The 15,171-nt window shown below is 42.0% G+C and overlaps 1 protein-coding gene across 3 annotated transcripts in view; it reads left to right on the forward strand.

Annotated features, from left to right (window-relative positions):
* Positions 1–13,039, forward strand: part of S1PR1 (sphingosine-1-phosphate receptor 1) — a 65,372-nt gene extending 52,333 nt beyond the window's left edge. For 2 of the 3 annotated variants that reach the window (XM_044004929.1, XM_044004930.1), the window contains exon 4: positions 10,130–13,039. In XM_044004929.1, the coding sequence (XP_043860864.1) occupies positions 10,293–11,435 (1,143 nt within the window). In that variant the 5' untranslated portion in view covers positions 10,130–10,292 and the 3' untranslated portion in view covers positions 11,436–13,039. Of the gene's footprint in view, positions 1–7,748; positions 8,391–10,129 lie in introns of those variants that run through there. The other variant, XM_044004928.1, reaches the window with a different exon arrangement.
* The last annotated feature ends 2,132 nt before the right edge of the window (positions 13,040–15,171 follow it).

The following is a 15,171-nucleotide window of genomic DNA, read 5'->3' on the forward strand; positions in this document are numbered from 1 at the left end:
GTTTTCTGCCATCAAAATAGAAAGAAAAAAATAGCAGCAGCAAGAACTTTCACCTTCTTTCTGTCCCTCTAATCAATGTTGGAGAACTAGTCTTCTGAGAAAGTTTTAGATTATAGTAATGTAAATGTTTTAGAAAAGCGACAGCATGTAGTGACTAGCTGTTGTCCTTTATCCTTCATTCTCAAAGAGGACCATGATATCAGGGTGATGTCATCACTTTCACTGAATTGGATTTAAGTGAAGGAGGGCTATGCCAAGTCATCAGCCTCACTCTCTCCTCCAGAGCCATCTGGGTCCAGTAGAAAGATATATATATATATATATATATATATATATATATATATATATATATATATATATATATATATATATATATATCAGGATGATTGGAGATGGCCCTGGATATTTAAGACAATTGGGGTTAAGTGACTTGCCCAGGGTCACACAGTTAGTGTCTGAGGTGAGATTTGAACTCAAGTCCTCCCTTCTTCAGGGACAATGCTCACTGTGCCACCTAGCTGGCCCTAGTGACTAGCACACTAGGCTTGGAGTCAGGAAAACCTAGGTTCTGATCCTGTCACTGATACTGAATGGATGTCACCCAACCTCAGTGTACTTCATTGAGGCAAGTCCCTGTTAGATAAAGCAGCTAGATAAAGGAGATAGAATGGCAGAGAGTCTGCATGACCTAAATTCACAAATCTGGCCTCAGATCCTTACTAGCTACATGACCCAGAGCCAATCATTTAACCTCTATCTGCCTACATTCCTTCATCTGCAAAATGGGAATAATAGAAGTACCTACCTCTTAGGGATATTGTGAGGATAAAATGAAATATTTGTAAAGTAGTGTTAAGGCTCTACAAAATTTAAACCTATATAAATGCTAGCAATGATGATGATGAAGAAGAATGATTGGTGGAAGGAGGTGCTATTGAGGTACTCATTTTCTACAGATGAAGAACTAGGGTATAGGGAGTTAAATGATGTGTCCAAGGTTGCATAGTTGGCAAGAATAAAAGATGGAATGTGAAATTTGGTTCTTTGACTCCACAGTTGGTGCTCTTCCCACTATACCATGTTGCTGCCTACTAGATGCTTCTCCTAATCTTACATTCTTAATGTCATTGGTTGACAAAACAAGAAATATAATAGAATATAAGTAAGTTAAAAGCTAGATCTTTCTGTAGGTAAATCCATTCTTCCATAAATAACAATAACACCTTTAGGTAGACTCCCATTTCCCTAAGTTTTTGAAAAGGGACAGTCCGTCAACACAGCGGGATGTGAGAGTACTGAAAGACTAAGTATACAATGCACCTACCTACTTTAAGTAGCTACTTCTTCATATATGAATGGACATACTTCCTCTTTTACTAGACCATATTTTTTAGAAAAACTTTTTCTTAGCAAGTAAGGAGATTGGGCTTTTGTAGTACACAGAACAGTCAATCCATCAACTAACATTTATTAATACCTACCACTTACCAAGCTGTGTGTACAATCAGAACTTTGGAAAGTGAAGTGAAAAGATTTCTTAATAATTTTTCCTGATTTTCAGTTATCAATTTTAAATGAAAAGGAAAAAGTTACCAAGGAAACCTACTTTCCGCCCTTTTATCTTCCTCTCAGTGATATATTGGATCTATTGAGAGAGTGTCTGTCTCATCATTTTTGCATAAAAAGAGAGCCTTTTATGAGATAAAATTAATTCCATTCCAAATAACTATCCTTTTAATTCTTTATTAAAGAAATTATCAAAAGGATACTTTATGGAGCTTGATAAAATAATAACAAAATTCATTTGGAAAAACAAAAGATCTAGAATATCAAAGGGAAATTATGAAAAGAAGGGGGAAGAGCACATTCAGACCTCAAAGTAGATTACAGATAGATCACTGGAACAGACTAGACAAGGGAGATTCAGAAATAATAGAACTCAGTAATCCATGGTTTGATAAAGTGGAAAATAAAAGTTACATAGGGAAAAACTCCCTGTTTGATAAGAAACTTCTCTGGAAACTGGAAAGCTGTCTGGCAGAAATTAGGCTTAGAGCAACACTTCACACTACAGTCCATAATACATTCTGTTGTGATCTTAATATAAGAATATCATATTAGAAGAAGAAGAAGAAGAAGAGAAATAGATCATGTACCTCTCATGCCTATGGGTAAGAATGGATTCTTAACCAAATAAGAGGTAGAGGCTCCCTAAAGAGCCACACACTCTAACCACAATGCTGTGGTTAAATGCCAATTTAGCCATATCCTCAAGATAACATGGGAGTATCTCTGTATTAAAGAACAGGTAGCATGTTGAGAGCTAATTTTATTACCTGAAAAATGGAAAGGTATCTCTCCCTGTGGTCAATGGTCTTTCAATCAATAATAAAAATATTTTTTCTGGTATTCTCCCTGTGGTCAACAGTCTTTCAATAAAACTTGGGAAACTGAGTCACTGAGTCTTGTAATTCTTTGGGACACCTCCTGATCAATCTGATCACCTTAACTCTACCCCACATCACTCCTTGGGAAGCTTTTCTTTATACTTGAAGAGAAATCTATCTCTTTATATCTTTCACCCATTTCTGCATCTGGGATCAGGTAGAACAAAACGAATCCTTCTTGTACCTAATAGACCTTTGAGTGCTCTTAAAGACAACTATCATTCTCCTTTAGTCTTCTCTTTTCCAGGGGAAACATCCTCTTTAACATTCAACTAATGCACTTTGATACTTTACTCAAATTGCCATACAGAAAGCACCAACTCATTTGTGTCTTCCAGAATCCTCTTCCATCAAAGCCCAACTCAGGTGCCACCTTGTTTGTGAAATTTTCCTTGACGCCCCCACCCCCATGACTTACCTCCCAATATAAAGTGTTCTCTACTTCCTCAAATGTTTCTAATCTTTTCTTTGTCCCCATCAAGTATAAATACTACCTTGCAATAAACTTATCTGTATTCATGTTACATACCACCCCCAAGGGTAAAGACTGTGTATTTTTTTAAATCTTTGTATTTCTAGTACTGAAGTAGTAGCTATAGAAGCTATGGATTTAATCATGAGGTTGTGAGGCAACCCAAGGAATTACAAGACTCAGTGACTCAGTTTCCTATGTTTTATTAAAACACTGTGAGGCTACAGAGAGAATACCATAGGAGAATAAGAAAGGTGGGGTGGGGGAAAGAAAGATGGTTATATTTATAGTAGGTCCTAATCTTCTCCTTAAGTAGGTACAGGGGAGGGCTTATCCTAATTATCTATAATCCCTTTTAACTGTTATTAATTAGAGATCAAGTCTGAGTGTGCAAATATCTGTTAACCCTTTTTAGCCTCCTTCAACAGTACCTTATATTAAAAAAACTCAATAATCATTCTCCGTGTTTTAGGCACTTATCTACCAGAAGTTATTTTAATTAGTTTAACATTATTCCAAATCCAAACACGGTTGTTTTTCTTCAAGTTCAAAGAGGACCAAAATGACATCACTATGTTGGGGTTCAAGGTATAGCACGTTTGACTGTGGCTGATCAAACCAATATGAGTTTGGAAAGCTCTACCACAGATAGTCCATATAGTCTTTGGGAGTGGAAATGTCTCTAAATTTGCTCATCTCGTTTCTTTTGAGCTGTTGCAGATCTACTTTGCTCATAGAGCAAAATGCCTTCTTTGATGAGGGATTTGTGGTGTCTCTTCTCTCCCACCACTGTCTGTAGCCCCTCCTGCATTATTAGGGGCCCAGTAATTAGCACCGCAATTCCATTGAACCAAGTATAACAGAGATTACCCTCTCCTTGACTGCTTAAAGGCCATGTAGGTTACATTGTATTCCATCCCTGGCATTGTCTGGTACCCTTCAGGGGATGTGGGGTGCATATCAAATGACTTCAGCTCCCAATGCTGGTGTTCCCTTAAATATAGAGGCTTGTCCCCTTGTACCACAATTACCTTTAGCCATTAAAAGTCAGATCAGCACTTACACAGAAATATTTACTCCAGGAGGTATAATCACAAACATACAAACTTATTCCTCAACACAAGGAAGGCATATTCCTTCTCCCACCCCATTCCACCCCACTTTGAATCCAATCAATATTAGGAAAAAGCAGAATCTAAGGACTGATGACTTCATCTTACTTTCTCTGATCTCCACCTTTAATCCACTTTAAAAGCTAGGGGATCATATCATGAGACCATACCATCTAAGACAGGAAGAAGACCCTAAGGCCTTTCCCCTGACAACAATGGTCACTCACCAGATGTGGTGAGTAAAGGATTCACCAGATAAGACCAAGAGAAAATAAGGCAAAAAGGGAAGTAGCCAAATCTGAGAGGCCTTTTTGAATACCTCCAAAGGCAAAGGCTATTTTTCAGTATGTGGTTAGTTAACCAGAAACAATTACATAATGTTCACTCATCTTTTGTTGTCTCTCCAAGGCATTTCCTATATACGCCATTGTGATTCTCCCAGAAGCATACTCCTTAGCCTCTTCATATGGAAAGATGCTTTCCCAGGTGCTCTGCACATGTGTCAAACCCCTTTACATTGCTTATCACCCCTTGATCCTTATTTTCAGAATTTTTTGTTACTCTTTATACAATTTTCTAAGTGGAAAAGTCTGGGAAAGACTTGAGAGAAATATATGTTAGATTTAAAATATTCTTCCAAACTAGCCAAATGCCTTCCACATGAATAAATGTTGAGTTAAATTGAATTGTAGAACTATAATACAAACATTTATATGATAAAAGCATCTGAGAAGAGAAAAATTCTACATCAGGTTTAACTGATGTGTTAGCTAAATTATTTGTACTAGGCTGTGCTTTACAAAATTATTTGCTACTTATAAATTAATAGCTATTGCACCCATTTTGGTAGCAAGTATTTATTATTAATTATTATTTCATATTATTAAAGTATTGACTCACTAGCTACAGGCTTACAGGCCTAAACAATTGTATACACATAAGAAACAGCCTTCTGAGCCAAGAGAGTAAGCAGTGAGGGAGAGGAGAGAGAGAGGAAGAGAGGGAGAGAGGGAGAGAGGGAGAGAGTACGAGTGCAAGCTTCTTGTGGATCAGTCTTTTTATCCTCTTTTCATAGAGGTGGGTCACCCTACACTGATCTAAGCTAATTGATTATAGCATCATTTAGTTCCATTGATTGACATGAATTGAGGGGTGGTCCTAGAGAGGGTAAGTTTGTTAGTCTAGGTTGTCTTCCTAGCTAAAGAAAAGAATCAATCTGCATGCTTTTTGGGGTGAGGGGCAGAGAGCAATTAAAACTAATGTCTGGGTTTCTTCTAGAAATCCATTATTAAATGCTGAGAAAAGATCATTACCAACTGGATAAATCAAGGATGGCATCATAGAGGAAGTGACATTTGTACTGAGACTTAAAGAATTGGTAGGGTTTTAACAGGTTGAGACGGGGAGAGAGGGCATATCAGGCATAGGAAAATGGCTTGAGAAAAGATATAAAACTGGGAAACTTTGGGATCTAAGTAGGGAAAGGCTAGCAGTTAGGCTGGAGCTTAAAGGTGACCATGTACAGCAGATTTTAACCTGAGGTCCATGGACCCCTTCCATGGATAGATTTCAGGGAGTGGATGAATTAGAATGACATACAAATCCTATCTTTATTTTCTCTGATGTTTGGTTTCCCTTTTGATCCCATGGATTTTATTGTATACATTTACAAATATTATTCTGGGAAAGGTCCCATAGGTTTCACCTGACTCTTAAAGTGGTCCGTAACACAAGAGTCTAGAAAAGGAGGCTGTTGGTGCTAGACTGTTGGAGGGTTTTTAATATCAGGTTAAGGAGTTTGAGCTTTGATCTATAGGGCAGGGATTCTTTTTATTTATTTATTTGTTTGTTTGTTTTTTAGAGGCAATTGGGGTTAAGTGACTTGCTCAGGGTCACACAGCTAGTAAGTGTCAAGTATCTGAGAACAGATTTGAACTCAGATCCTCCTGAATCCAAGGCAGGTGCTTTATCTACTGTGCCATCTAGCTGCCGAAAAATAATTTTAAATGCATCAAGTAAAATACAGTGGATCACCAAGGAAGCCAATAGTTAGTGAAAATAAAGATGTATTTTTTTTTTGTCCAAATTCACGACCCCCTGAAATCTATCCATGATGTTTGTTGACCTGAGGTTAAGGATTCTTGCTGTAGGTAATAGGGAATTCTTGAAGACTTTGGATATACACAAAGAAATACTTTAGGAAGATTAACTGCCTAGTAGTATGAGAAGCAGTGTGGCATAATAGATAGAGAAAAGGCCTCTGAGTCAGGAACACCTGGATTCAAGTACCACTTTTGACTCAAACTTGCTGAGTAGCACTGGACAAGTCCAATGTCTTCGTATTTCAAAAAATGAAATCTCCAAGACTTCATACTACATAGAATGTGTTGAGCTATGTTAGTAGAGGAAATTTCCTCACTGGGATGCCCCTATGCCAATGAAATTACAACCTATCAAAAAAAAATCTGCTGAATAAACTGGCAGGATTGTAAGGATAATCTAGAGTACGTAGTAACTAGCTATGGTAAAAACTATTATAACCATCCAGACAAAAGGTGATGCAGTTTGTCCACACATGTGTCTGTATGCACTGGTCTAATGTGTACAATTATAGCAACAGGTAAATTGCTAAATTACCATCCATCTCTCCTTTTAAATTGCCCAAGTTCTCAAATGCAGCTTGATACACAATAAAAGTCTAAGAACTTTCTTTCCTCTAAAGCAAGTGTTTTTAAAGTTAGTGTTTCAGTGTGTGAGGCACTAACAATGTTTATGTGAGGTTTTATGCACTCTAGAAGTTTGTCATGAAAGGGCGCTCCGAGACAGATGTGGATTAACCGTTACTTTAAAACAAGAAACTTTTCATTTTCCCCCTGCAAATTCATAACATTCTAGAAGCTAGGGGTCTGCTGTTTATTCTTCTAGCCTTCTGACTCATTCAGGTAGAGGGTGTGTACACCAATAGAAACTAGACGGAAGAGGTGTTGTTTCTTCACAGTACACAGAATCTTAAGGGAAGGCATGTGAGAGACCAAATTTAGCCCAATTCTCTCATTTTATAGATAAGGGCACTGAGGGCCAGAGAGGTAAGGTGACTTGTTGACCTGTCCAAGAATCTTGCCTTTACATTCCAATTTCTCTGACCTTGACCTTTAGCCTACTTTAGACAGACTGTAGAAATGCCCCCTTTCATCCCCCTCCGTTCTTCCCATCATCCCGGGCTATCTCTTTCCCCTCATTTCCCATTTCTCTTGTGACGCGATGCTATGGCATTTCACTCAACAAGAGCCAAGTTTTTTCCCTCTGCCCACAATCTCTGCTCCTCCTCTCCAATCCCCAAGATACTCACCATAACCAGTCTCAAAAGAGAACTGGTGGTGAGTGTGAAGGAAAGAGAAGTGGAGCAAGAAAGGGAGATGAGGGACATTCTTCGAGTCCTGCCCATCCAGCTTGCCTGAATCAAAAACCGCGTTGCCAACCGCCTCTCTCCCCGGCCCTCCCCCCTTTTCTTCCAAGCGTGGCCCCTGGCTTCTTGGAAGCGTCTCTAGGGTTCCCAGAGCCTCCCTTCTTATACCCTGTGGTTACTCCCCAGCGGTCCAGGGCTGGGACCTTGGTTATTAGCTCCTGGGGGCGGGTATGGGGAGGAGAGGAGCCTGAGTGGAAGTGACTTCTGGGAGCGAGTGGGAACGTGGAGGGGGCTGGGAGAAGGCTGGAAGGAGGCAGTCTAGGGGTTTGCTTAGGACAACCCAGTATTAAGGCATCCATACACTTAGAAAAAAGAGAAGTTTTCCAAAGCTCTCAGCCTCCTCCCTCCCCCACTCTCTTTTCAAAAGAGTAGCGGGTATGCATGCTTCACAACCCGGGAGCAGCTCCGTGGCAGCTAAAGAACTGTGATTTATAATTTAGAACTACAAGGGGGGCCCCAAGCTCCTCCTCCTAAGCTAGGTCTGGTTGGTGGCTTGCATCCCCCTCCTCTCGGTCTCCCCTCCCATCAACCCAGCTCCTTTCCTGGAGAGTCCGGAGCGACTGACTATTCAGAGGAGCCCCAGCTGCCAGAGGAGGGGGTGAGAGAGATTACATACATTAACCCCTCCCGGTCCCTCCCTAAACCAGCAGCAGAAGTGTGTCCACCAGTGCAGTTAGCTGGCTTGGGCTCTATCTTTGGCTTGCCCCTCTCGGAGGACAACCCGGAACGCGTTTAGTTGGCTACTGGAAAGCGTGGAGGGAAGGAGGGTGGGGACCCCTTGGTAAAGGAACTTTAAAGCGAGAGTTGAATTCATTTTGGGGCAGCAAGATGCCAAGCACGAGCTCCTGCCGACCAGAAGCATTTAAAAACGAACTTTGTCCTGCCTGAGCGAGGTAAGAGAGCCCGGGATGAGCGTGGACTGGGGGAAGACGGGATCCGGGAGCCCAGAATCTGAATGGGCTTTGGTCGCAAACTGTTGAAAGCAAACTTTGGCTTTGGATGTGACGTTTTTAAATGTGCACGAATACATTATTGTTGTTATTATTAGTATTGAAAACGATATATCTGGGCGATTCTCTCACCTAGGAAGGAGAATCAGACAGGCTGACCCTGCTGACTCCCTTACCTGCCACAAGTTTTGGGGGGCATTTCTAGTTGTGATTTACAAGAGTTTAAGGGTTGCCAAATCGAAATTGGACGAAAGGCTGGGAAAATCCGCGGGTGGTCAGCCGAGAGGAAGGAAAAGGGGGAGAGGGTCATTGTTGAAAACCCAATAGACAACGCTTGCAGAAAAAGTGCTAAAAAGAATACAAACTTGCTCTGTACTGGGTCCTATTGCAGAATTCGTTGGGAAGAAGAGTGGGATGTCAAAGAAGTGCGTGCAGAGAAATCTCTGCTTATCCAAGATAGTACTACATTAACTCTTACACTGCCCATCTATTACCGTTGCTACATAGCCTTTAGCGTATTAAGCAATTTCACTTTCTAATTTTGTGATACTGCCTTGACCCTTTTCCTCCTCACTTTCTAGTTCTTTAAAAGAGGGACCCCCTCATTTAAAAAAAAAACAGTTGGTGGTGGCAGATTGCTTATGGTGTACATTGTAATCTGTTAAAAGGTTCAGTTGAGTTTCTCGAAAATAGTTTTGGAGTGGAACATCAGAACTTGATGATCTGCATTGTCATTCTAACGATTACAGGATTAAAAAAAAACACCCAGAAAAGCAAAGTCACCCCCCCCAAAAAAAACCCAACACCAAAAAAAACAACAAAAAAGCTTGTGCAATCTATTTATTGGGGATCTCAAACGTTGAGGGTTGAGGTCTGCTGAATTCCCTTTGTTATGAATGGATTTCATTAAATTCCTGTAAGTGTATTTGTGCTGCCCTACTACTGCTTTCAAAGGTGGAGCAAAAAAAAAAGGGGGTGGGGGTGGGGCTGGGAAGCTTCTTTTCAAGCCGTCTTTCAAGCTTTCCTGTTTACGGTTTAGGCTGCTTTTAGTCTCGCTTCGCGCACCTCACTGCAGCCCCACACTAGTGATCTTCACTGCACACCTGCTTCTAGAGGATGCTATTAATAGAATGAAAAGAATGATTTAGTTTCTGAGCCGATTTTCTTGATAAATCCATACATAACAATTAGGGAGTCCTTTCTCCTTTTTGGGAAGGGAGGTGAAGAGGTGGCAGTACTTCAACCCTCCCCAGTCCCCCGTTTCTAAACTTAAAAACTGGAGTTGAGTGAGATGGCGCGTATAGCTGGAAGTGTGGGGCGCTGGAAATGTGGGGCGCTGGAAGTGTGGGGCGGAGGGCTTACTCAGGGAGGGACAGAGTTTTAGAATAATTGGAAATAGCGTGATCCACCGAGGTTTAGTTTAAAAATTTTTCCCTGATTCGCTCTGTCCAGTTTTGGTGGGCGGTGGGGAGGGAGGAAAATGTGGGATTTTTTTTTTCCGGTTTGGGGAAAATTTAGGACTCTTCTTTTTGCAAAAAGTTGGACTTTGGATTCCTTGTAGGCTCCTTTCCCTCCTTTCTCCTCTCTCTGAACATGGACAGAGCCACAGCTGTAGCTAGGGTGAATTATGCCAACGTGATGTGCCCTTTTTTTTGACTCTCTTCTCTTTGTGCCTTGTTTAGGGCCGCGGTCTTCAAAGCCCCCTCAGCAGGGGAAGAGCTACAGAAAAGACCTGCCCGGCCGAGCACTGTACCCGCCGGGCATCAAAGCCTCGCTCGACTCTGCCCTCTAGCGTCCATCTAGAGAGGTGACGCATTGGGCTCTGCAGGCCTTTCTCCCAGCATCATGGGCTCCACCAGTGTACCGTCGGTCAAGGCCATTCCCAGCTCTGTCTCTGACTATGTCAACTATGACATCATCGTCAAGCATTACAACTACACTGGAAAGCTGAACTCTAGTGCCGAGAGCGGCCTCAAAGTGACCTCAGCATTATTCATCCTTATCTGCTGCTTCATTATCCTGGAAAACATTTTCGTCCTCCTGACAATCTGGAAAACCAAGAAGTTCCACCGGCCCATGTACTATTTCATTGGAAATTTAGCCCTATCAGACTTGCTGGCCGGGGTGGCCTACACAGCCAACCTCCTCCTCTCTGGGGCCACCACCTACAAACTCACTCCAGCGCAGTGGTTCCTGCGGGAGGGTAGCATGTTCGTGGCCCTGTCGGCCTCAGTGTTCAGCTTGCTGGCCATTGCCATCGAGCGCTACATCACCATGCTGAAGATGAAGTTGCACAACGGGAGCAACAGTTTCCGTTCCTTCCTGCTCATCAGCGCCTGCTGGGTCATCTCGCTGATCCTGGGGGGCCTGCCCATCATGGGCTGGAACTGCATTGGCTCCTTACACAGCTGCTCCACGGTGCTGCCCCTCTATCACAAGCACTATATCCTCTTCTGCACCACAGTTTTCACCCTGCTCCTCCTCTCCATCGTCATCCTCTACTGCCGGATCTATTCCCTGGTCAGGACTCGGAGCCGTCGGCTGACCTTCCGCAAGAACATTTCTAAGGCGAGCAGGAGCTCCGAGAAGTCCCTTGCGCTCCTCAAGACGGTCATCATTGTCCTGAGCGCTTTCATTGCCTGTTGGTCTCCGCTCTTCATCCTGCTCCTTCTGGACGTGGGCTGCAAGGTGAATACGTGTAAAATCCTCTACAAGGCGGAGTATTTCTTGGTGTTGGCGGTGCTCAACTCGGCCACCAACCCCATCATTTACACACTGACCAACAAGGAGATGCGGAGGGCCTTCGTCCGCATCATGTCTTGCTGCAAGTGCCCTAGCGGGGACTCAGGGGCCAAGTTCAAGCGGCCCATCATTGGCGGCATGGAGTTCAGCCGCAGCAAATCCGACAATTCTTCCCACCCGCAGAAGGACGACGGCGACAACCCAGAGACCATCATGTCCTCTGGGAACGTTAATTCCTCTTCCTAAAACTGAACTCTGCTGCAGGCCTACAGGGGGTGCTGTGCTTATGCCTCCCCCTCCCAACCCCATACTTTGTTGGAAAAGTTATACGGGGGCTCTAGGGTGCGACCCAACTCCACCCCGACGGGTGGTGCCGCTGGGCCCTAGGAAGCGAGGGAGGGAGGGAGGGAGGGAAGGAAAAGCCAAAAGAGCCAGCGTGGTGGTGCTGCTGGGCGGTGGGGAGTTTTGGTCCACGCGAACAATGCACCGGGAAGGGTGGGGCTCTGTCCCAGAGAGACAGACTGTCCTGGCTCGGGGATACATTTCCTCCCTGGGACTTGTTTTGACTTTGCACTGAGTCTGACTCTAACATTGTCAGGCTCCTGAAGGTTTCAGTTGGCTACTCCTTGAAGTCTTGATCAATGTCCCTATGTGAAAGCGTCTGTTTGGGTCTTTGGGCTTTCCTTTGTTGGGAGTGGGAAGCAAGAAAGAGAAGTTGGTTCCCTCTGCCCTAGTTTCTGTCAAGATGGTTTGTATCCCCCTCCCCCCTTTCCCAGGTGACTCTCCCTTTCCTTCCACCTCTAATCTTGTATCTCCAATCCTCCACCCTTCCTTCACTGCTCGACACTCCAAGATTTTCCATTCTTTGTACTAACTCCTTGGCTTCCACGGGAGGAGGAGGGGATGGGAGAGCACTTCACCTCTGGGCCAGCTGCAGTAGTCCCCCCCCCCCCCACCTACACTCACCTGTGAGGAAGCTGAGATGGCTTTTAGATGTCACGTAATTTCAGTCTCTGAGTCCAAAGTTCCCGCTTTAGCCTAAGCTAAAGTAGAATTTGACTAGAGCCAGGTTTGTTGTTTGGTTTTGGGGTGCCATTTCTTGATCTCTGTTAATGACATGAGTTGCCTTATCCTAGTTCCTGTGGTTGAAAGCTGGAGGAAGGAGGTCCAGTTTAACTAAATGTTACTTCATTGGAGGGTGGTTATTTTGAGGATCCAACCTTTGACCTCGGTGTCATGGAAAGGTTACAAAAACTGACAGAAATATAAGTATTCTTTTGAAGGCTGTAATCCACCAGATATCTCTCTGACTTCTAAATGCCCCTGCCTAACACTTGGCATATCTGTTCTTTGGCACTTATGTTGATGCTTTGTTGTGTTTCAGAGGGTTCCTCAGCTTTTGAACGGAGAAGTGTTGGTGTTTGGTCGATTTGTGTTCAAATTTACTTTCCGTGTTCTTTGAATGTATTTGTTTCTGCATCTTTCGTTTTACTGGATTTTTTTTTCTAACCTGTGTTAACAGAATTGAATGTGTACATGTGTTAACAAGATGCAGGTCCTCTGTGCCCTAGAGCATTACTGTAACAGACAGGGACACTTCAGGTAGCTCCCTCAGAACTCCCCATTACTATACAGTTCCTGGGGAGGTGTAGAATCATGGTTTTGTAAAAAGAGTAAAATAAAGATATATCTCTGCCTTTGTAGTATGGTTTCCAGTGCAATTAAAATGAGGATTTTCTTGTTTCAGTTTGTTTTTAAGATAGTATTTAAGAGATTCTGACTTTTATGGTTCAATTTGCACATAGCTTTATCCACTTTTAAACATTAATAAACTGATTTTTAAAAAAAGATCCCATTGCCAAGAGTATTTTTTTTTCTTATGGATACATTCCATTGTTTGGGTTTTTAAAAATGTTTATGATTTTGTTAATATGAAAGTTATGGTAAAGATTTCATCAAAAAGCCTTTGTATCGATCACTTGGGGCATGAAAAAAAATTGTGATTCTTTTAGAAACCACGAGATCTTCTTTCTGCAGGAAGGGAAATATGTTAACAATGAAGAGTAGCAAAGAATGAGATAATTACCCATCTTAAAAATACCACAATAGCAAAAGCCATGCATTTTAATGAATTGTTGGGGAATTGAAATATGAAATATGCTTAAAAAAACCCAAACTTGTCAGGACCTGTGATTTGATTGGCATAGTAGGGAACTCCTAACAATTCAAATCCCCAATGTCCTCCAATTTACAATCTTAGAGAGTTGCTTTTGGGACTATGACTCCTGATCAGGTAGTGAGGTCAGTTTGGATTTGAACCTGGGTCTGCTTAACCTTAAACCAGTTCTTTATCCACTACGCCAAGGATTCTTAATCTCTCTCTCTCTCTCTCTCTCTCTCTCTCTCTCTCTCTCTCTCTCTCTCTCTCTCTCTCTCTCTCTCTCTCTCTCTCTCTGTCTCATGGACCCCTTTGGCAGCCTGGTAAAACTTATGGATCTCTTCTCAAAATAACATTTTTAAATATGTAAACTTAAATACATATGATTACAAAGATAACTAATTACATTGAAATACATGCAGGGCATTTTTGGCATTTCCTTCAGGAAGCTGAAGGTTGTTAAATATTAAAAAGAAAAGTTCATGGAACTCAGGTTAAGAATCCCTGTTCTAGGTCATTCTAGGTCACTCTCAAAAAGAAAAATGCCATAGATTAGAAATGTGTGATGACATTTAAGACTACTCCAGTTAAACACATCAATGCTAAAGTAAAACCTAGTTTTTTAAAGGAATAGCATGCAACTGAATAGCTTTAAATTCAGTTGGGGTATAAATAGTAGGAAGTGCTTGAAAAGATGGAATGAGGGACCTAGAAGAGATATATGGTTCAATTGTAAGTCCTGAGCCTGAACCCACTGCCTAAACATGATATACTTGAATTTATTACTAGCATTTTGCATGGAATTGGATGTATTGGATAATCACCATTGTGTTTCTAGGATTTATTCAGTGTCTAATTCTTTTTTTTTTTCCTAACTGCTTCTACTCAATCCACGAAAAGAGAAACCCACCCAGCAGATGAGTTCTGGAAGACATGAGATGTATACTGCCTTTTGTCTGAATGTGTGCTATTTGCTGTAACATGGAAGGAGTCTGGCAAAAATCAGATTATCCTAATAGTTAATTTTTCTCTTCTCTTCCTTTCCCTTCTTTCCAGGCCTTTGATTTCATCCTAGTAGAGAACTACCTGGGCAAATTCCCCATAACCATTCAGAATAGAAATCCACAGCTAGTATGTATCATAATCAGGACTTGAACCCAGATCTCTTCTTGATTATAAATCCAACTCTTTATTGACTATACCACAAAGTCTCTGTAATCATTAATCCTGTCTTCATGTTTTGGTTCTCTGGAACATACTTTTAGAAAGACCAACCATAACAATACTTGAACTAGAAAATTTAAGTTAGCCTGTTTGGCTCTCCCATCCTTTCTATTGTTATTACTCTGAAAGGTGGTTCTTTCAAGTTCCATTGAGTGTGGACAGGACACAGTTGGGACATAAAGATAAACCTACCTTATACAGTATATGTCATTTCTATGTAAGGTTAACTGTGGGAAACAGGAGCCTGTTCACCGAGGAAGGCCTTAGGTCACAACCTTCAGCTTCCTGAAGGAAATGCCAAAAATGCCCTGAAGACAAAAGACTGGAAACACACTGGAATGTCTCTCCATCTGTCTGCTCTGACGGAAGGAATGATTTCATGTACACTCACTTCCTAGGGTTTTAATTACACTGTTGAGCATAATGGAAAAGTATATCCAATCTGTAGTTGTGGGGAAGATAAAATTCTGCACATTTGGACTTACCTTTAGGACAGCAGTGACTTGCTAGGGATAGGTTGGATGGGAAAAGTTAGGCAGTGGTGATGGAAATGAAACAGATTGGTAATAGGGAAGATAACCTCGGTAGCCCATCTGTGAG

Source organism: Dromiciops gliroides, chromosome 4, assembly GCF_019393635.1.
Source record: "Dromiciops gliroides isolate mDroGli1 chromosome 4, mDroGli1.pri, whole genome shotgun sequence".
NCBI classification, from domain to species: domain Eukaryota; kingdom Metazoa; phylum Chordata; class Mammalia; order Microbiotheria; family Microbiotheriidae; genus Dromiciops; species Dromiciops gliroides.